The sequence below is a fragment of the Nesoenas mayeri genome (assembly GCF_963082525.1).
Source record: "Nesoenas mayeri genome assembly, chromosome: 6".
In the NCBI taxonomy this organism is placed as follows: Eukaryota; Metazoa; Chordata; class Aves; order Columbiformes; family Columbidae; genus Nesoenas; species Nesoenas mayeri.
The window spans coordinates 21,667,692-21,689,422 of NC_137545.1; the positions used below are offsets into that span (position 1 = coordinate 21,667,692).

Consider the following 21,731-nt stretch of genomic DNA (forward strand, 5'->3'; position numbering starts at 1 on the left):
AGGGCCGCCCTGTGACCCGGAAGGCCGGGCGGAGGCGACCGGCTGAGGGCCCTTGTCGGTGCGGGCAGCCGCTGGCCCGCTCCCCGCCGCCGCCATGGGGAAGTCGTTCGCTAACTTCATGTGCAAGAAGGACTTCCACCCCGCCTCCAAGTCCAACATCAAGAAGGTGAGGGGGGCTGGGTCGGCGGCGGAGCCGTTGCGGCCCTTGCCGGGTGGCTGGGCTGGGCTGAGTCGAGTCGCGTCGCCGGGCCCCTCGGCCGGCCGGTCAGTCAGGCCGCGCCCGCCGCGCAGCGGGGGAGCCCGGGGAGCTGGGGCAGGGCCGGGCGGTGCGGTGTGTGTCCCGGGCGGTGCGGTGCGGTGTCCCGGGCGGTGCGGTGTGTGTCCCGGGCGGTGCGGTGTGTGTCCCGGGCGGTGCGGTGGTGTCCCAGGCGGTGCGGTGGTGTCCCGGGCGGTGCGGTGTCCCAGGCGGTGCGGTGTCCTGGGCGGTGCGGTGTCCCGGGCGGGCTCCCGGCCCCGCAGCCGCACAGCAGCGCATGTCGGCCTGAGGGGCCTCGGGGCTGAGGCGCGGGGGAAAGAAGAGGCAGGTAAAAGGAGTTCAGAAATACCTGAAGCTTCAGGGTTACTCGCTCACAGGTGTGTGGAACTCTCACCTTTTCCTGGCTCCAGCTTTTCAACATCTGGCTCTCTGGATAAATAGACACCACACAACGTCCAAGAAGATCCCACCTGTCACTACGTGCCCGTGTTTTCCCAATATTTGACACCTGCTTTGACCCGGTTCCCGCTCTCTCTTCCCGAGAGAGCCCGGGGTCTGGGGTCCGGTGGGGCAGTGTGGGTACAGGGGAGGCAGCGGCACCACAGGGTGTTTCCTGAGCCTGCTCTTCCCTTCGTATCACTAAACTTGTCCGTGTCTTTTCAGTTCTTAAATGTCGTTGAGGTGTAGCTTATCAAAATCACCACCTGTGTGAAGTTCATTTGTTGAAATACTGGATAAAAATAAGTTTATCTTATGTGATTAGAATAGGAATTTCCCCTTGTTGAATATTTTCAATAGATTAAGCCAGTTAATCATTTATACATTAGTACATTTTGCGGTAGTTTTTGGATTTGTTTAAAGTAGAAACTTACTTGTTTTAACTAGGTATGGATGGCCGAACAGAAAATATCATATGATAAGAAAAAACAAGAAGAATTAATGCAACAGTATCTGAAAGAACAGGAGTCCTATGATAACAGGTGAGAACTGGCGTAATATTGCGCACTTCTTCCTATTGTGTCCTGTTTTCACGGCAGTGAAGAACATTATGACTTGAAATACTGTCTCCCACTGACCATAGTAGAAGGAGAGGACAACAATTCATAAATTGGCATCTGATTAAGCAGAGTTCACAAGAACCTCTTTAAAGTAGCCTCTGTGTGCTTTCTAATTGATTTCAAAATACGTTACGTGACACAGAACAGCAGATAACGTTGTGTAAAAGTATGTGTGGTTCACACAGACATCTGTCTTTTATAATTCAGTGGACACAGAATTACATTTCAGTTGTTGTAATTGAAATGTGTGATTTTTGGTACACAGTGTAGCATACAAAAGTGTTGACTGGTCTCTCAGGTTTTTTGATACTCAACTTTTGTTATTCAAATTAACAAAAAAAACCTGCCAGTTACTATAACAGTTTCCTGCTGCAGGTTTATTTTCTTTTGTGTGTAAGTAATACCAATGTGACTCTTCGGTGTGTAACACCCCAAACTGTGTCCTTTTTATTTAGATTGCTTATGGGTGATGAGCGTGTCAAGAATGGTCTTAATTTCATGTATGAGGCCCCACCTGGAGCAAAGAAAGGTACTGTGGTTTCCTGGTTGTGAGCAGACAGTACTGCAAAGCTAAAAAGACTCTGAAGAAATAAGCACAGTTTATTTTCTTTTAAAATAATGTGTCCACAGTGAGGTAACACTAGAAGGGATGATTCCTAGTTCTTCCTGTGGGAATAGGTGGAGGTACATAGTATGTAATAACTTTGATCTCACAATACTTTGATTTCTTTCAAACTGAAAGTGGTTGTGTTCTTTTAAGCAACATTTCAATGTGAAGGGAAGAAACAGATAAAATATCCTTCTAGGCAACAGTAGAGGTTCTGTCTGTGACCAAATATGTTTCTTTAGCCAATTATAAAGCTGTTGGCTGCCACTACCAAGGCAGTGACTCAGACTACACTAACCTGTATTTTGGCCTACTCTCCTTTTTAGAAATAAGAGGGTCACTTTTGCTTTAAAGTTCTGCCCATAATTCAGCTTGGTGCATGTCAAGCATAGGAAATACTAAAGCAAGAAGTTAATTAATGGAAGCTTTATAAATAGTAAATACTGAGAATCTGTAGTCAAAAGTGCGGGCTAACCTGACTCTGGTGGGTCAATCTATGGGTGTATTTAGTACATTCATAAACAGAAGTTAATAAGTACCTGGTGGATACTTAGTCACTTAATTTTAGCAAAATCTGAATGTAAGTGCAGAACTAAGAAAATTTACTGTAGTGTGTTCCCTTTAAGATGCATCTTTCCCATTTGCACAAAACCCCCTGGAAATGGGCTCATTCTTGTAGAGCGAATTTTGCAGTTATTCAACTTTAAAAGCTCTTAAAGTTAAGCTTAGACTAAATGCAATTTTAAAGTAGTGATTTTTGCTAAAAGATCTATTTTTAAAATTAAGCGTTGTTGCTACCTTTGAAAAAAAGAAGTTTAAGTTTGATTTCATGTACAAATGCAAAAAATATAGTTTTATAAGATGGTTCTGGTTTTGCAGGTTTTGTAACCGTATACTGGAGGCTGATCATTTATAAGTGAAATCTATTTAAATAAAGTAACTTTCTGAGTATTAGCCCTATTGTATTAGTATAAACAGTAAAATGTTTTGCCTTCAGCTTAGACGCCAGCTACATTTTACATGTATAATTAACGTATCATTTCTTTTCTTTCCATGATTTCTGAAAATTCAAAGAGGAAACTAAAGAGGTATTTCATTACATCATTTCTTTATGTTTTCTTTTTATTTAAAATGTATTTGAAAAAATTAAATTTCCCATGTTTTCTGTTTTATAGCAAGAAGGAGAAACTGAATACAAATTTGAATGGCAAAAAGTTGCCCCTCGAGAAAAGTAAGATGTCTGGATTTTATCTGAGTTAATTTTTTTTTGGTTACTTAGCTTTCATATCCTTCCATCCACATACCCCCCTGTTTTTTCCTTCCCTTGTTTAATTTTTGAGTAGGTCACTTGTGTAATCTCATCATGTCCTGGCAGTTAATTAGTAAAACCTGTAAACCTGGAACTATTTCTTTGATCAGCTTAGTTTTTGTTTGAATTTTGCATCCATATTTGAAAACACATTAAAACTAGTGTTTGTCAGAAGTATATCTCTGAAATGGACACACACTTAATAGTAAAAGGTAATTTTGTATATGATAGTTTAAAAAAACAATTAACTGAGTATTTTTTTCTTTGTGTAACAGATATGCTAAGGATGATATGAACATCAGAGATCAGCCCTTTGGTATCCAGGCAAGTTACATAAATTTGACTCTGTGGATATCTTTGGTATATTTCAAATATTATCTAACTGCAGAACATTTACACGGACTCTCTTAATCTTATCATCTGTTTCTCAGTGAGTTTAAAAGCTTCTCTTGTGCCAAATAACACAGACATTTCTGGAAATGCTAAGATGTATTGTTAACTACATTACGTCAATTTTTTCCCCCTTTTAGGTGCGGAATGTGAGATGTATTAAATGCCACAAGTGGGGTCATGTAAACACTGATCGAGAATGCCCTTTATTTGGCCTTTCTGGAATTAACGCAAGTTCAGTCTCCAGTGATGGTTCAGGTAGGCAGTGATTGTCTTTTAATGGTGCTGGTTAGGAATCTTGGAGGAACTAATCAGATTTAATTTTAGAAGGTTTAAGTTTATCTTATTTCAAAGAGCTGATAAAATAGGAAAAACGCTTCGTTATGCCAAATGTAGGCTCCACAATTTCAAATTAATTATTTCAAATGATGGGGACCTAATTTTCTCATTAATAACACATTTTAAAAAAAGGTCCATAATAACTGTTGCTTTGATTGTATCTGTGGCAAAAATTAAGAAGCTGCAATGAAATTTTTTTTATACCAAAATGACAATCTGTTTATATTACAATGACAATATTTGTGTCACACACACACCCATCCCCCCAAAAGAGTAATGGGTTGTCAAAGCCTGTCCCAGTTCAGATTCAGGCAAACTGCTTGGAAGAGCTGGAATATTTCAGTATACCTTCGTTAATCACTTGGAAAAAGGTTTTCTGATATATGTAATTGCATAAGTGAACAAGTAACTGAAGCCTAGATTCCCAAATGCCTGGTTTCTTTTCAACTGTTTTCTTGTTGCTTCCTGAACTACAATTGTTTTCCTCTATCAGCTTTCCTGTTACTTGGAGTCACACAGCATTTAGTGTTAGATGAGGTTTAAAGAAATTGATATAAGCACTCCAATTGGATAATTTTTCCTACAATACTTTGTTTTCTATAAGTTGACCTAAGTTTATAACACTTCTAATATTCTTAAAATAGTGGTACCTCAAAGAAAAGCGTGGTGAGAGTCAGACTTGCTGTGCTGCACTTTAAGATCCTGCGCTGTGTCATGTATTCCGTTTTGCGGGGATACCATTACAATGGCACATGTGAGAACATATGGTTTTCTTCTGTTTTTCCTCAGGTTATTTATTTTATGCAGTAGCTCTTAGGGTTTTTTACATATTTACATATTTAGCCTACCAACAATCTTGCTTTTCAGAATGAGATCACCTAGATATGTCTTTGAGATGAGGCCTGGAAGGCTTAAGTTAAAGGAAATAGTGCCCCTTACACATCTCTGCTTTTAGGCGCTGTCTGATGATTATACCATTACATTAGCCGTCCTGTACTTGACATTGTCAGCCTTTATTTTCAGTAGGTTATAACACTACATAATTTTCTTGCCTCCTTCTTACCTTAGAAACTTTGCTTGGAGTGTGGTGGTGGTGGTAGAATTATATTGTGCAGCTCTTACACGAGATGTGCTTTTGCACTGCAGAACTCACTTTTATTTTTTAATTCCCCATCCCCTACTTCTGAGTTCAAATGCTGAGGGTAAATTTTAAGAGTGCTTGGCTGGGAAGGTGGAAAGTATTTGTACCTGCTTGCACAAACTTGAAAATGAACTCCTTGTTTTTCATAACAGTGCAATACAGACACTTTGCAGTGTCCATACAAGACTAACTGCTTGCTTCAACCCTGGCTGAGCTGACTGTCTACATGTAGGCAGCGTTTGACTCTGGTGGGTGTTTTGTGCTCAGGGAGAGGTTCTCTGGGTTGCTTTCCAATCAGTCATTCTAAGCCTAAAGAGAGGGATTTAGCACATACAGTGAATTTTGTGTGAAGGAAAGTGCTGCAAAACTACTTAAATGTTCTCGGACTGTGCCAATGCCATCTCATTTTTAACTGTGGAACTTAGAAGACAGTGCTGTGCTGAGCAGAGACTTTTTTATAGTCTGAGGAAGGATTTCAAGGAGTAGAGGTGGATGACAGATCAGGGTTTGTATATATAATTTGTAAGACACTGTTCTTGAATTTGAATAGTCAGCTGTAATGATACTGCTGCTTTCTCTTTCAGGGAAACTATGTGTAAAAACGCTGTAGGTAAAGTTTAAAACAATTTTAAGTTCTTGATTTAATAGTGGATATGAGGCTTTTAGGAAGTGGTAATATCAGTAATTAGATCATCAGATAAAAGGTTGTCTGCTTTTCCTAACCCCAGGAATACAATCCTTTAATCAACTTTTCTAAAACTTCATCTGATGTAATAACAAGCTAAATTACTCTCCTGTGACTTCTGGAAATACCATGTATGTAGATGAAACATTACAGCTAAATGAGAACATGAGTTATTGAATTCACTGATTCTTTTAAGACTCATTATTCATTCTGAGGCATGTTAAAGCTTACACCACGTGTTTTGATAAAACTCATGGTTTTTAAAACTAAACACTGTGTTGTCTGGGATGGGAGTAAGTAATTACCGTGGTGTTACTAAGAGTTCTATCCAGTTGTTACAGTGCTACAGATCTGCAGTTAGCTCTGTTAGATTAACCTATGCTGAGGGTAAAACAGTGTTTTTATGTTTCCCAACAAGACACTGCAGCACTAAAAAGGCAAATTCTATCATGTTCTGATCAATGCCCCCTGAAAAGGGAACAGGGTGGTTTAGCCCAGGTAGGCAGCTCAGCCACTTGCTCACTCCCCGCCAGTGGGAGCAAATCGGAAGTGTGAAAGTGAGAAAACTCATGGATCGACATAAAGATGGTTTAATAAGTAAAGCAAAAGCTGCATGTGCAAGCAAAGCAAAGCAAGGGATTCATTCACTACTTCCCACTGGCAGAGAGGTGTTCAGCCATCCCCAGAACAGTGGGGCTCCATCACACGTAATGGTTACTTGGGAGGGCAAACCCCATCACTCTGAATGTGCCAACTTCTTCCTGCTGCCTCCAGCTTTACATACTGAGCATGACGTCTTATGGTATGAGATGTCCCTGGGGTCAGCTGTCCAGCTGTGTCCCTCCCAGCTGCTTGTGCACCCAAAAGCTACTCACAGGTAGGACAGTGTGAGAAGCAGAAAATGTCTTGATTCTGTGTAAGCACTGCTCAGCAGTAACTCAAAAGTCCCTGTGTTATCAACACATTTCAGTCACAAATGCAAAACATAGCATCCTACAAGCTACTGCGAAGAAAATTAACTACAAACAGTGGTAGCCACAGTATTACTACTGAATTTTTATGCATGTATAAAGGATGGGCATTCACCTAATTGGAGGGACGTTTTTATCTTTCCCTTTGGTCAGAAGCTTTCGACAGAAAATTAGTATAAAAAAATCGTTGTATTAGGATAACCACATTATTGAGTTAAAACCAGCATGAACAGCCTTTCCCCACTCTTCCCTTTCTTCCTCAAAAAACCGAGCCTACAAATGTTGTAGTTGAATGGTGACTTCCATTTAATAAAAGCCCAGGCAGATGTGTATGTACATATTTATAAAATACCCAGGTCAGTGAGTTTCAGTAGGCTCTAGACTCCTTATTTGAATAAAAAAGTTTAAGTAATGCAGAAACTGTTTTATGCAAAGGAGTAGGTGATGCAAAAAGGAAAGAAATAGCACATAAACAGAACAGTAAATTAGTGCTTTCTATTGTATTCCACCAAAGAGTAAAGGTGTTGCATTTCAGCATTTTGTGATATTTTGCTGACAGAAGTTTTCCAGAGTAGTCAGCTATTAGAAGGTGGTGAAAAAAATCCTTTATTCTTCAGATATTTGAGAACTACACACTTGATTTTTAGTTGTCACTATTGTTTCTTTTGACACTATATAAATCATGTATCTCAACACACAAAGAAAATACTCAAGAGCACTTCATAGAAGTTCAGTTTGTGTTTTGTTCTAATATTTTCCTTCTTCAGAAAGGGAGCAAAACAACATGTCTTATTTGGGTTCAGACTATTATTTCAACCTCAGAGGAAATGCTTGAATTAAAATGAATTAGACTCGTATGTCTGATGTAGTTGCATTATCTAAAGTTATTGCTCAGTTTCTCTGTGAGGAAAAAGAAGAGCTATTGATCATCTGTGTACCTGTTTTTTCACATCATAGAATAACCACCAGTATAGGCTTTTTCTTTCCCATAAATTCTATAAGCTGTGATTCTCTTATTTCAGCAGAAGGATACTTGTCTTTGAATCTTATTATAAGACTGCATTGTAATCTTCCTCTTTGCTCATAAACTGATTGGCAATTGCTGTTTTGGGTTTGGTATTGAATGCCTTGTGTGCAAAGACCAGTCACGGACTTCAGTTGACGCCAGTGGAGCTGCCGCGGGGCGAACGCTTGTCTGTGGCACAGAGCTGTGTGCTGTGAGGAGATGCTGCTGGCTTTCGGGAGCTGACATGCACAGCAGTGCTCCAGCAAACAAAAATAATTACGATCGGTACCTTAACTTAGGCACGGTGGCTTGGTTATTTTGCTTCTGGGACCGTTTTACTAATCTAGCTGGTAATTCATACAAAAAAAAATAATAATCTTACCATTAAAAAAGCGCCTATTGAATAATATCTCACTGGTGAATAGAGATTATTTTTGCAATAAGGCAATTTCAGTGGATGTGGTTATCATGGGATAATCACACCCCTGGGGTACAGCCTTGTCTGTAATCTCCCAGGAGTGTAATTATTTCATGATAACTGCACCCCCTGGTGTTGCATTATTTCCATTATGAAATTCTTAGTTGTAGATAGAAAGTAACTTACTTTGATCACTGGAAACTGCAAAGTAGTGTTAGAATGTTCCAGCTGTGAGGCTTACAGAGACCAACTTATAAGATTTACTTCTCCTTTACCAAGCTAAATTAGGCAATCAAAATGGTTCTTTGGGCTAAACTGATTTACAGGGTTTTTTACTGATAAAATCCTAACTTTCAAAGTCCAGACAAGATGAAAATAACAGTTGTGGTTCTGACTTTATGTGCCACTGTGTATATATGCATGTATAAAATATGTAATATATACCAACAAAAAAACAGGTCACTAGCATCTAAAAGTTTGCCTGTTTTTACAACCCTTTTTTATCACTAACCAGCAGCATCTGTGGATTTTTGTGGTTTTCAGTACTTTTTCTTTTTGAAGCCTGAAAAGCCTTTGACTCTATTAGAACAGAGACTGGTAGGTTTTCTGTGCAGAATGTTTGGAAGTAATACTATTATTTCACTTCAGAATTGCCTGCAACTTCTTTTTTTTTCTTTTCCTTCCTGCAGGTGATCTATGTTGTTCAATGAGGGGTGGGAGTCGGGGGGAAGAATTTCTATAAAGCTGTGAAAGCTTAAACACTTGCAACTTTTATCGTATGTTTTTTTAGAACAAATAACCTGCTAGGAGTCTATTACTTTCTTGCGAAGGAAGGTATTACTATCTTATGAAATAAGACTCGTGTGTCAAATGGGGCAGTAATTTTATGAATGATGTAGTTAGGAGAAATGGGGTGCTAAGGATAAAAAAGGTTCTTATGCTCTTGGCCTATGAAACATGAGCCCAGAGGGTGCTGGGCATCCTTTTCAACTATGGAATACTCCGAGTGTTTTACAGCCAGCTGGCTCCATGTGTGATCTGTCCAATGAAATAACCAAGAAGAGAGAGTACCGTAAAGTGATAAGCATGTTGTGGAAAACTCAGCCAAATAATGGTAAAAATGTAATTGAGCAACATGTGTATGTTTCTAGTGTCTTATGGTCTACGAAGATAAACTCTAGTTATGTCTGTGCAGATGCAGCATTCTACAAACTCGTTATCGGCTCCTAGAGTTTGTGCGCTCTCCTTTCATAGCCTGACTGCCCCTAAATTAACTGTGGTCATGGTTTCCATCAGTCTGTCACTTAGTGTGTTCAACAGATATTTTAGCTTTTGGGTGAAATTCCTTTCCATAGGAATCATTAAGATTATCAGTCATATGGAGACAGCAAAAAAGGAAATCTGTCTGTGTTATATTGTGCCTATATCTCTCTGCATTTTTTCAGTGACAAATGGTGCTTTTTTGTTTCTCAACAGATAAAAATCTGCATTTTATCAGGAATGCAGGAATTGACTTAAGTGTTCTCTTGACTCTATAATAACAAATAAAAGGTATTTTACTATGTTAACTATGAATATTTGTATAAACGGTCATCTGTAGAAACATACAGTGTATGAAACCTTCCTTTGTGATCTGCAGCTGAGACCTTTGATTGTGAACAGTAGGAACCTTAACTAAATCTTCACATAGTTTAAGAATTCACATTTTAGAATAATCCTCCATTTACATTTTGGAAGCCTCTGCATTTGGTGTGAATGCATAAAATCTCTATTAGAAATCTTCTGCTTGCACTTGAGCAATAAATATGTATTCCTATAGCAGTTTGATAATGTAAAATGGGTTTTACTACTCAAAAAATAGAAAAGTAAAAACGAAACTCAGGATTTTCTGAAATGCCCTATGACAAAAGCATGGCAAATTATGGTGGGATTTTGTGCTAAAGTGGTCAGTTCAGTTAAACTGCAGACCCTCTGGAGAAGAGCTAATTAAAAGCCAGAGGTTTGGGGTTTTTTGTTCATTTATTTCTCTCAATAGCAATTGCAGCAGTTGCTTTCAAGTCCAAATCTGGTCTGAATGCGATCGTCTCTGAAATAGTGGAAAAATTATCAGTAAAAAATGATCAATTCTGAATCAGTGGAGGCAGCATGAATGTACTGTGTTATTCATGACTGGGATCATGATCACGGAATTTTGATAGTAGCTTTTTGCCCTTCAGATACATGTCTACTCTTAGCTGTGTCACAATTGCAGTGAAAGAGCGGAAATGATACGGTGTGTTTAGGCTCAGTCTGTAAATTTTTTCCATTTTCCTTTTAAGCCATATGAAAAACAAACAAATGAAAAACCAACCACATGAAACTCTGTGGAAAGCACCAAAAAAGCATGTGGATGTATTAGCAAAACTGTCTGTGCTGATTTCAAAGTTAATTTCTCTTTTAAAGCAAAACTTAAGAAGCCGTGTATCATGTTATGCCTTTGCTGCCACCCAGAAAAGGCAGCATTCTGAATTCAGAATATATTTGTCCTTCATGTGCTTGTGTGCTAAACTAAAACCCACCAGCAGAATGCCTTTCTCAGACCTACTTAATGTGAAAGAGCTCTTTGCATACTCCCTGGAGTATTTACTTCTTTTTCAAGAGCACAGCATAGCCGTAGTTTCACTGTTACATAGAAAATCGAGTTTCAAGTTGGAAGAGTTATGGCTTCATGTTGTCCAAGGTGCATATGAGACAGAATGAAGACAATATGCTTTAGGCCTACTTTGTTAACAAAAATATGTAGTAATAAAGGATAAGCCTTGGAAGTATCTTGTCTTTAATTCGTAAATAAATTTTTAAACTTGGTAGAGTGGAATGTACTGAGTGTGATGTATACTGACAAATTGGTAGCAGATATGCCAGTGTACTTCATTTACATTTACGGTCATGTAAATTATCTCCCTGTTACCAAGTCAGGAGAAGTCTGATTATGGTGATATTTTTAGTTTAAAATGAGTGCATCTTCCACACGAGTACGTGTTCTCAGTAAGGGGAAGCTCTAGAAAAGCCCTATTCTAAATAATCTGTTTTAATGATGCACAAAATGAACATTTGTTAAAGGTAAAAAAGTTGTGATCACAGTGACACTGTGAAGTATCTACTGCCTTCTTCGGTAACTTTTGAGTGGTCTGTTTAATTGCATAACAATACATAACTGCAGCCACTGTCTAAGTGCAGCTGTTTTCTGTAATCTCCACTGCCACAGGTGGGAATGGTGGTTATGCTGTTACTGCTTCTCATCTCTTTGCTTTCCATATGTATTCCACAATAAAAATCCATTTGAAACTTAACTGATGCAGAGAATAATTCAGTTTGCTCATCTGCACTGGTGACTGGAGTCAAAGCTTTTATCAATAAATTGAGCAGATACTGTCAAGGCCATGCATCATGAGTAGACAGAAGTAAAACTGCTATTTTTAGTGATAGTGGCAATCATAACATTATGGTTTGTCCCCGCTGCCGCTGAAACTGTTGCAGAAAAAGTGGTCTTTAATCACAGTCGTTATGAAAAGAGGTTCGAGCATACTGTTCTCTAATAGGGGATAATTAGAAAAAAGTGATTTAGGCGTTTCGATGGATGCCCGTGGGATGGTGCGTTACAGCCAGCGTTGTTCTGAGAGGAGTCCTGTGCCCCTGCCTCATGGAGCAAACGTCTGGCAACAGCAGAGCCTTACAGACACTCTGCATTTGGAGCTTCAAGAGATGCAGAAGACGGAATCAAAATGAATTGCAGCTATAGGTTTCTCTTGTTTCTGAGCCAGGAGTGGGGGTGGTAATGCAGGGCAGGAGAGCTTTCTGTAAAGCTGCGCGTTTTAGGTAATTGAAATCCAGAATTATATTTCCCCCCCTGGTTGTTTAATAGAAGCAGACTTGATTCTGTTAAATTGATCTCAGTTAAGTGTGATAAGAAATTGGTGTGCTCTTTGTTATAAAAAACCAAATTGACAATATGTTGTAGAAATCCTCGTATGATATCCTTCTGCAGCCCAGTGTAACTGATGCTCATGTAGGCTTCAGGAAAGTTCTGTTTACAGCTTCTCTGTTTATTTAATTGTAGGAATGTTATAAAGATGAACCAACAGCTGTCAAGCTAAGGTTGCACTCGGGTTATACTTTGTGAAGACTACAATCCTCCTTTTCACACTTCATTGAAGTGTTTGAGTTTCCAGATTTTGTGCCCCAGCTCTTTGAGTCAACTGAGCTATCTGGATTTTTTCCTTAAATAGTATTTTAAACAGAAGATAATAGAGAAAATTAATGCAGCAAGAACTTCTGTGGGAAGTAAGAAGCAGGAAGAAACTGTAGTCTATTTGCTTGACAGCACTATTTCTTGACAATTATAAAGACCATTAAAAAATATTGTATAAATCCTTTGGTGGGTCTTTAGCTATGGAGCCTCTTTTGTGCAAGCCTTTAATATAATTTTAAGTACCTTTAGCTGTAGAAAACTTAACAATTTGTCAGTTGTCTTAAGGCACAAAAATAAGTATGATATCAGCATGCAATTAATTCCACTATGTGATAAAAAGATTTTCTGAGACTATGAATTAATTTTAAAGTAGATAAATGTTTTAGTTTAAAACTAGTGTCATCTGGAAAAGTTTTAAAGCTTTTTCTTTCTTTTTTTTTCCTTATCAAAATGTAAATTCCAGAAAATAAGCTTGACAGTCATATTCAAAAATAGCAAGGTACTGTATTTGACTTGTTTCGGGAAGAATAAGAAGCAGATGATGCAACGTTGTAACTTTGAACTTATTTTTAGTTTGCTGATGGGTGAATTCTGAGAGACTAGTTGTTAGGAGTCGTAGCGATCAGCTATTTTTACAGGATTCCTATATCTAACGTTCTGTCAGCTCACGGCATGATGCCATCTCTGGATGTTTGCACCTGCATGAGATCACGCAGGAACCTTCTTCATGGGCCGTCTCACAAGTCCAGAAGAAATGCATATGTGAGGACATTTGTTTTCAGAGTACACAAGTATTTTTCTGTGCCTAATGTAGGAGTGAGTTTTTGCAAGTTGATGAATACTTAGCTAGTTACCAAGAGTTTAGCCAATTGAGAGCCTCTCAACTCAATCTTACCATCGATTTTGCAGTTTATTACTTAATTGGAACTTAACCAGATGAAGATCTATGGCTGTCAGGGATACTTTGTCTTTTTGTCTGAGGATCTTGGAAGGTGATGACCCAACTGTAGTCGTAACCGAAAGACAGGTTGAAAACATTAATCTCTTTGGCTTACCAGGCAAACCAAGTTTGATCACACGGGGCACAGTCACACCTCCAACGAGCAGGACTCCACCGTCGGTTCACACCAAACAGAGGCAGAGGCCCCTCTGCCAGCTGGTGTACTGGCCAGGCCAAGAGTTAAATTTTAGCTCCTAAATAAGGAAGCCAAGGACACTTCTGAGAAGTTGAGTTTTTCAAACCTCTGTTAAGTGAGGTTCACTGTTTGGGGATTTCTTTTACAGTTTTTGTCTTCCTCATTTGTATTAGCCAGGAGAAATCCTCTGCTTAATTTTGTAGTGTGGAAATGGGAATGTGATGGTTTGCTCACACATTTAGGCATCTACATCTTTTAAGGTTCTGTGAAGAAACAGCCCCAAAAGAAGCATGTCACAGCCCTCAGTGCTGTCACACGAAATAGCTGTGCCCAGGAATCCTGGAAGACCTCAAGCTGTCACTGATATTTCAAAGAAAATCAGATCTGCTTGTCAAAATCATTAAAGTATAAATTGAAAGCAGTATGTTGAGGCATGGATGGGAAAAGAATGTCACCAAGCATTTGATTCCAAGCAAAGGAATTTAATTACAAGAATATTTATTTTTCTTGATTCTTGTTGTGTTGCAGAAAGTACATAGTAATAGAGGTTTGCTGTTAAGTTGTTCAGCCATGGTCAGATATAATGTCTTAATTGAACTTGTACTTGTAACCAAGTAGAATAGAGTCTCTTTAGACTTCCCAGATCAGGTGGTGTTTTCTCCCTGCTGTGGTCCAGCATTGCTACTTAAGCAAAGGTAGTACTGCCCTTGTGCTGTCATCAGGCAGCACAACTGAGAAGTTCAGTGGCATCAGCAGTTCAGATAAAAAAGTGTGAGGAGGTTGACCTGTGTCAGCCTCTCAAAAATGTTAATGTTTTTAAACTGCAAAGATCCCAGGCTGCAAGAGAGCCCTTCGCAATCAACCCTAGTGACAGCGTGCTTGTGTCCTGCCTGGCTAGGGTCTGCACACAGAGAGGGGGTGAAATAGGACTGTGTTTTGCTTATACTTTCATTTTTGGGGTTGATTTATTTTCTGAATCTCATTTTCTAGTCTTTTTTAAAGCCTTTAGTTACAATAAAAATAATGTCCGTAGTAAAGCTGCACGGAGACTCTTGCATCTCCTCACAAGCTAGGCTGAACCTAAACTACTGTTTCCCTCACCACAATTAAAGGGAAACCAAACCAGGAATAATTTGTTTCCTAAACCACTTTAGTCTCAAGGTTCTATAGGTACATTTGATGTAACTTGTATACATCCACAAAATAGGAATAACAGTGATTTGTTAACTGTCCTTGTCATGGTAATTATAATACTATGTTGTGGCTAAAATATTGTAGATGGAGCTGTGAATGTCTCCTTGGTGTTGATTAATAAGCAAGGAAACTGAACTCAGATTTATTTTTAGCCTGGCTTACTTTCCTTCTAACCTGTGTTTTTATTTTTTAAACTTAGTGCTGATTTCACCTCTAACTCAGAAGTTTCCCTGCAGTTGTGTGTTGGATCCCAGCTGGAGCAGCCGCTCCGACAGGCCCTGTTCACTTGGGGGAATGTGTGCCTTGCAGCACAGCTGGCGGCCACTGGGCACAGATGCGCAAAAATCAATAGCACTGTGCATTCATTGTAAACTTTTTGTGTAAAAGAGAATATAATTTTGCTTACCTCTTTGCAGTGTTGTGCACAAAGAATGTCTGAAAGGTTTGCTTCTATAAAATAATTTTGAACTGTGCTTTTGAAAGCTGATATGAGTTCATGCCTCTCTGGTCTCCATTCTGCCAGCAGTCCTTGCATAGAACCACAGAGTGAGGGCTTCTGTCTTAGCTGTTTTGCAAATCCTGTATAGATTTGGACAGGTTGTATTCCTCTGTTTATCTAATGGTGCTAATGAGAATGATGAGGTATCCAGTACACATCAAGATGGTACAATGCTGAGGCACCAAAGGGGTGAGAGCTGGCACATTGGTTAGGTTACTTTGTTAGGCAGTGGTTCTTACTGCCTTTGAATAACAGGGGGATTTCAGGTTTCAGTCTGGGCAAATGGTTTGGTTTCTTTGGGATGGTGAAATCTTCCTTCATGACTCTACACTTTGTCTCTATTCAGCTTCCTTGTGCTGGGCTTGGTTTTGGTTTAGTATTTGACTGAATTGTATGGCTGGTTTACGTGGCCTTTTCAAATCAAGACATGAGCTGATATCAAATTCTGTTGTTGGGTTTCTGTCTAGTGTTGGTTTCTGTTCCAGCCAGAGTAGATTTGAGCAAGCAAGGCGTGGTTTTAAATTTGAAATAAGCAAAAACGTAGACACTGGAGCCTATATACATTTATTAACTGTCAGTGAGCTTACAATTACACTGTAACATGTAAAAAGAAAAAACACTTCTGGTAAAATATAGGCAGGGAGAAATAACCTCCTACCTAATAAAAATCTAAATTCAACTAAGACGAAAAGGTATCTCATTAGAAAAATCTTTTGCCTGGCAAAAATAAGGAGCTAGTGAAAAGAAAGTCAGTAGTACAAGTTCTTCCTTCCTGTTTTACACATGGGCCTGTTTCTGCAAGCAGTGTATTATACAAAAGATAAAGTTGACATATTTTTGAGAAAGTGCTGTTTTACTGTCTATGTATTTTCTATAGTAAAACTCTCCCTTTCCATACATTTCAGTTGTAAAAATGTGTGAGTTTTGTCCATCTCCACAACTAAGAAACTATTAAATCCACAAAACAGGATCAGTGTGTTTTATAAGACTAGTTAATATTATAATTTACAATTAGTTTGCTGAAGTAATAGTACTTGCATGCTCCATGCTCTGTTTTGCAGTGCTGCTCATTTAGATTTACCTTACCCATGACAGTAAGCAGAGTGAATGAACTGGTGAGGAAATCCACTGCGAGTGACCTAACAAAAGAGTGTATGTTCAGGGTGACGAAAAAGTACCTCATCAGACAAGTACATGAGGTTTTGATGAGCACAGGTGTTCAGTTAAAGCAAAATAATAATAAGTTACAGGGTTTATAAATTATGCAGCCAACTCTGAATAACTGAAAAAACACCCTGTATTTTCCTCCTTGTTAGATATTTGCAAAGAGAGGTAGCACGTGCCTAATCCCAAACACCTACTCTAATGCAATATGTACTGTATTATTTAAGCTGGTAAACCAGAAAACTCCAAGGAGATAACAGCCTAGAGACCCGGCATATTTGGGGGTCGCTAGAATAAGTAAGGATAGATATAAATTTTTCATTTATTTATTTTCCATATGTATATGGACTTTCTAATAGTGGCTACTTTCTACCTCTAAGTTCAAAAATTTTTGTCACTATGAAAAATGCCTTATTAATGACATATTAGAAGTGCATTTCCCCCATGTTGTAGAGGAGAGCAGGCACCTAAAAGTTGTATTTAATATCCTTTCTTTAGATTTCCTCTTCTTTTTTACTATAATAAAAATATATTACTAGACTTACCTAAATATATTGTTTTCAACATGACAAAGTTACATAAGAGAATCCCCTTGTACTTAAAGAAAAATGCAATTATTTTCTATTCTGAATCTCCAGACTGCTGTTTTAGAAAATCATATCTGATTATTTGCTCAGCAGAAGATTATTGAGTTGATTTAGCTATGATTTTACTTAACAAAGCTTCAACTGAATTCCTACTGTGGAGTCCAAAAAAGGTAGAGAGATATAAATGATACATTCAAACTGTGATTTTTGTGAACAGGGCCATCAATGCACCCCTCGGAGCTAATAGCGGAGATGAGAAACAGTGGGTTTGCACTGAAACAAAATGTGCTGGGGAGAAACTTGACCGCAAATGATCCATCACAGGTAATGATCTTTTTACCAGTAAGCTGAAAATGTCTGTAAATCTAAATGTGATTGCTTGTGAATTGCTACTTAATGTTTTCAAATATGCATATCCATAGGAAAGCTGAATAGCTATACCAGTACAAAAATGTCCAAAACCTTACTGTTTTCCAGCTTTGTTTTACCCAGAATGGTGAATCATAAATTGCTTCTTTTAAAACCACTTGTAATACATTAAATCTCTCCTCTGGGTGACTAGAAATTGAGTTTTTCTGAAGGAGGGTGGTTAGGGGTTTTGCCACATATTTCTGATAAAGTCTGAGGAAGTATGTGCAAATAATTACTGCCGGGAATGCTGTCTGAAGATTTTTTAACTTGATTGACTATTGTTACATTTATTATTTCTGGGAGTGAACATGCTTAATTGTCTTTACTTAGGCTGCAGAGGGTAAATTTCCCATTGAGGTGCTTTAACAAAAATGTAAAGTGAAAAATTCATATGCACTCCTGGAGTGAGCCACCACGAAACAAGCATTGTTCACGTGGCAGGATAGTCAAACCATGAGTAAAGAGGGTTTTTCAAGACCAGCCCTCAGCTGGGCTTGAGTAAATCAACAATTCATTGTCTCTCCACAGATGGATGTACCTTTGCATTTAAAAAAGCTGTGTACCCCAGAAAAATATAGCACATGGACACTGTTAAATGAATCATAGTGATATCAGTATGTTTGATTTATGTCAGGTGTGGTGTGGTTTCTCTTTTTAATCTTCATTTCATCTTTCCCCTCCTGAGTGCGGCTAAAATTAAAAACATCATGGAGAAATGTAGTGTACCAGATGCACGTAATTTGAAGAATTCAGGGTTTTCAAAGTAGCTGTGCTTTGCTGATTGCGTTACTGTATGTAGATTATATGATTACCGTATTTTGCATTGCTAGAACACTTTATGAACATTTAAAGACTAATAACACAACAGTGAGGTAGATGTGTTAATACCCGTTTTCCTAATGACTAAACCGAGACAGAGAAGTAATTTGCTTAAATTACTCTGGGTTCGAGCAGGACTAGCGTCTTACCTATTCATCCAAGCATGATAACAATGGAGTGACTTATCGTGGGGAATCATGTGGGCTCCAAAATTGGCTCATTTTTATTAACTACTTCATAAATGTTTCTTTCCCTAGCAGTGATTTTTTCATGTTACTAATAACTCCTGTTGTATAACCCCCATATTATAACACCTACTCAGCTTTGAGACAGAATGGGGGGGGTTCACTTTGTAGCGAGTTTAGCACTCTTTCCAAAGAGTCTTAAGCTGACTTAGTAATACAAATACATTTGTGCCTCTGCAAAAACAAGGTACATAGAAGTATCGCTTTTAATACAGAAATCTGAATTAAGAGATCATTTTTATATATAAGAACTTAATGTCTTACCTTCCTAGGAATTTGTTGCAAGTGAAGATGATGATCCAGAAGTTGAATTTTTAAAGTCACTGTCAACCAAACAGAAACAGAAACTTCTAAGGTAAGTGTGGTACCTAGTGGAGCAGATCTGTATCACCAGTAGTTCTGTTTCCATGGTGGTCCCTCTGACTCTTTTATGCCAGTGAAGAATTTAGCACCATCAGTACAGAAGGAAATCAGCTTAGTTTAACATACACTTGACCACAAATGGCATTATGCAGCATGGGTTTTTCATCTGGTTGTTTTGTTTTAATCTGGCTGTTCTAATCTAGTTGTGATGCCTTCGCACTGGGGCTCGTTTCCAATTTAACTGGGATGCTGAAATAACAATAATTGCCTCACTGAAGATGCTGTCAGTTGCTATTTCAAAATATTATTTTGCCTCTGTCATTTACAGCATCTTCCAGGATTAAAAATTCTATGCTCTTGTGTAGTGGTTTACAACTTGGCAAAGTTTGTTATCTTTTCCCGTGGGGCTAAACGAACTGTGACATTGCAGCCCAGAGCCGAGGCCGGCCCAGCCCCACACTGCCCTCAGAGCAGGGATTGCAGTTTCCTGCCCCACAGAGGGACCTCCCTAAGGTTTTGGAGCTCTAATAAACAGTTAAGGAGGTTTTCAGTCTCTCCTTATGTCCTACTGATTTCATATGTCAGGTGACTTTTTTTTTTTTGCTTTTGCTCTGTTAATTTGCAAATATTGTCTTGAAATAACTGCCTGGTAGGTCCCACACAGGTATCACTAGTTAAAACAGCCTTTTAGCTTAAAACATGTTCTCTATATGGGGGAGTGCGAGGAGGGGAGAAAGGTAGAGGGCTAAGCAAGCACATGAGTAAGGTACATACATATAGTACTAGCATATATAATAAAGCATTCTCTGAAAATGGTTGGTGTATTTTATGTTCCTTTTAAGTAAGGAATACGTATGTAGTTTGAGTACTTTACAGCAGTATTTTGTTTGAACTGCTGGCCCGACACAATGAAATTATGATACTTTATATTTTGAAAGCTGAAGTTTAGTAAATACTTGGGTCTTTTAGATTTTACCAGTCTAAAGGGATTTTTTTTTTCATACATTGAAAGTAGTTTCACTATTCAGTCCCTGATTTTTTGAGAAGAATAACCAGAGAAAGCAAAATAAAAACTAGGTGAAAGTAGTCAAATAGCAGTGAATGCATGTGTATGACTAGAAAATGTAAATTTCTAGTTGTGACAGAAGTTATTGAAAATATCCATATTATTTGCCTGAAGAACTCAGAGATACAGACTTTATAGTCTCAGTTTCCATCACTAATAGGAAGTAAATGCTAATTGATTTTTTTTTCATTTTCCAAATCTCATAAAAATGCACAAACAAAAGCAGCAATTTTCCAAATTCTCCAGAGCAGGCTGACAAGGAAAAAAATACAGTACTGAATGTATTTATTCCTAACTACAAGGCCAAAATTGATATATCTTACTTACCTTTTTAAAAATGAAATAAATAAAAATCATATTCCTTCTGTTTTGAGGGAGCAGCAGTGGATTACACGAGGATTCTCACTGTGGTCAATGTCAGTTAGAAGTTTAAAAATAATACTTTGCTGAAAGAGGAGAGGAATTCAACGTGTTTTTATGGCGAATAGTGTATTTACTGTGTAGGTCATCAGATGTAGTGAACTTTTTAAGAGACGGTGACTATGTAATTGAGAATATCTTAACACATCTGATTGCGCTACTCTTCTATTTTGAAAATAAAAGGAAGTTGGACCGTCTGGAGAAGAAAAATAAAAAGAAAGACAGAAAGAAGAAAAAGCAGCGAAAGAAAAAAAGCAAAAGTAAACACAAGAAACATAAGACGAGATCCTCTTCCTCATCCTCCAGCGAGACTTCAGGAAGCAGCAGTGAGAGTGAGACTGACAGCAGAGATAAAGCAGCACAAAAGAAGATGTATTCTAAGAAAAGGAAAAAAGACAAGATTTCAGAGGCTAGCAGCAGCAGCAGCAGCAGCAGCGATTCAGAAGGAAAAGCAAAGACCAGGAAGGAAAAAGTTTCTGAAAATCTCTCCAGTAGTCACGGTAACAAGGACAGAGATGGGGAGAAGTACAGACTTTTAAAGCAAGATAGTTCTGCAGAGAACAACCAACGGAGCTCCCGTGAGGGGGAAAGTAAGTCCAAAAGCAGATGCCACAGCAGCAACAAGAGAGAGACTGAGAGAAAGGAGAGGGATGGTAGAAGCCAAAGCGTGGATGAGGGGAGCAGAAGAAGCCCTTGCACAAGTCACAGCAGTTCCAGGCAAAGGCAAATACGAAAAAGTCCAAGTCAAAGCCCTGGTGAAGAGCGGCACAGGAAAAATGAAACCAGGAGCCCCAGCACAGATGTGCACAGAGAGAAGAAAAAATGTAGAGAGAGGTATGGGGACAAGTGCGGCAAAGTGGAACACAGAGACAGGAGCAGACGCAGTAGAAGCAGAAGCAGAGAGAGGAAAAAAAACAGATAGTGTAGGGGACAGGTGCAAACAAGAATGTCTCCCATTTTTTGATGAATACCTTTAACAAGGGCTCAATTACATGTTGCTGTTCATTTTCCAGTCCCTGTAACTAGCATATAGTCAACAGCATAATTTCTATAATGTTGGAATATTTGTAAATTAGGTATAAATGTTATGATATTTTTCTTACTGTATAAATATACTTGTTGGCAAATACCTCTTGTATACATGCAGTAATTCATCTACCTGATTTTGGTGGTTTAAAATATTTCAGAGCAGTATGTGATATCCTTGATTTTCTCAATGAAGATTTATGTTTAGATGCAACTGTGAGGAGAAGCAGAGTAATTTGGGAAGAGTCCTGGGATATGTTAAACTCTAACAAACGTTTGAGATAGTTCTGGATAAAATCACTGCTTCAGATATCAAAACATTGTATTGTAGAGGGTTGTTTTTTTTCATACTGAGGCATTTCTCCTGAAGTTCCCTGTAAGAGATCAATTTCA

At 38.5% G+C, this 21,731-nt stretch overlaps 1 protein-coding gene across 2 annotated transcripts; it reads left to right on the forward strand.

The window, feature by feature from the left end:
- Positions 1–16: 16 nt before the first annotated feature.
- CIRSR (corepressor of RBPJ and splicing regulator) lies at positions 17–21,349 on the forward strand. 2 transcript variants are annotated; one of them, XM_080347143.1, is made up of 10 exons: positions 17–166; positions 1,142–1,236; positions 1,770–1,843; positions 2,996–3,009; positions 3,097–3,152; positions 3,506–3,554; positions 3,761–3,878; positions 17,206–17,312; positions 18,736–18,818; positions 20,496–21,349. In XM_080347143.1, the coding sequence occupies exons 1-10, from the start codon at positions 95–97 to the stop codon at positions 21,232–21,234; spliced, it is 1,407 nt and encodes a 468-aa protein (XP_080203269.1). In that variant the 5' UTR covers positions 17–94; the 3' UTR covers positions 21,235–21,349. The 2 variants fall into 2 exon arrangements, with proteins under 2 accessions (XP_080203269.1, XP_080203270.1); XM_080347144.1 differs by lacking the exon at positions 2,996–3,009 and having other exon boundaries at positions 122–166.
- The last annotated feature ends 382 nt before the right edge of the window (positions 21,350–21,731 follow it).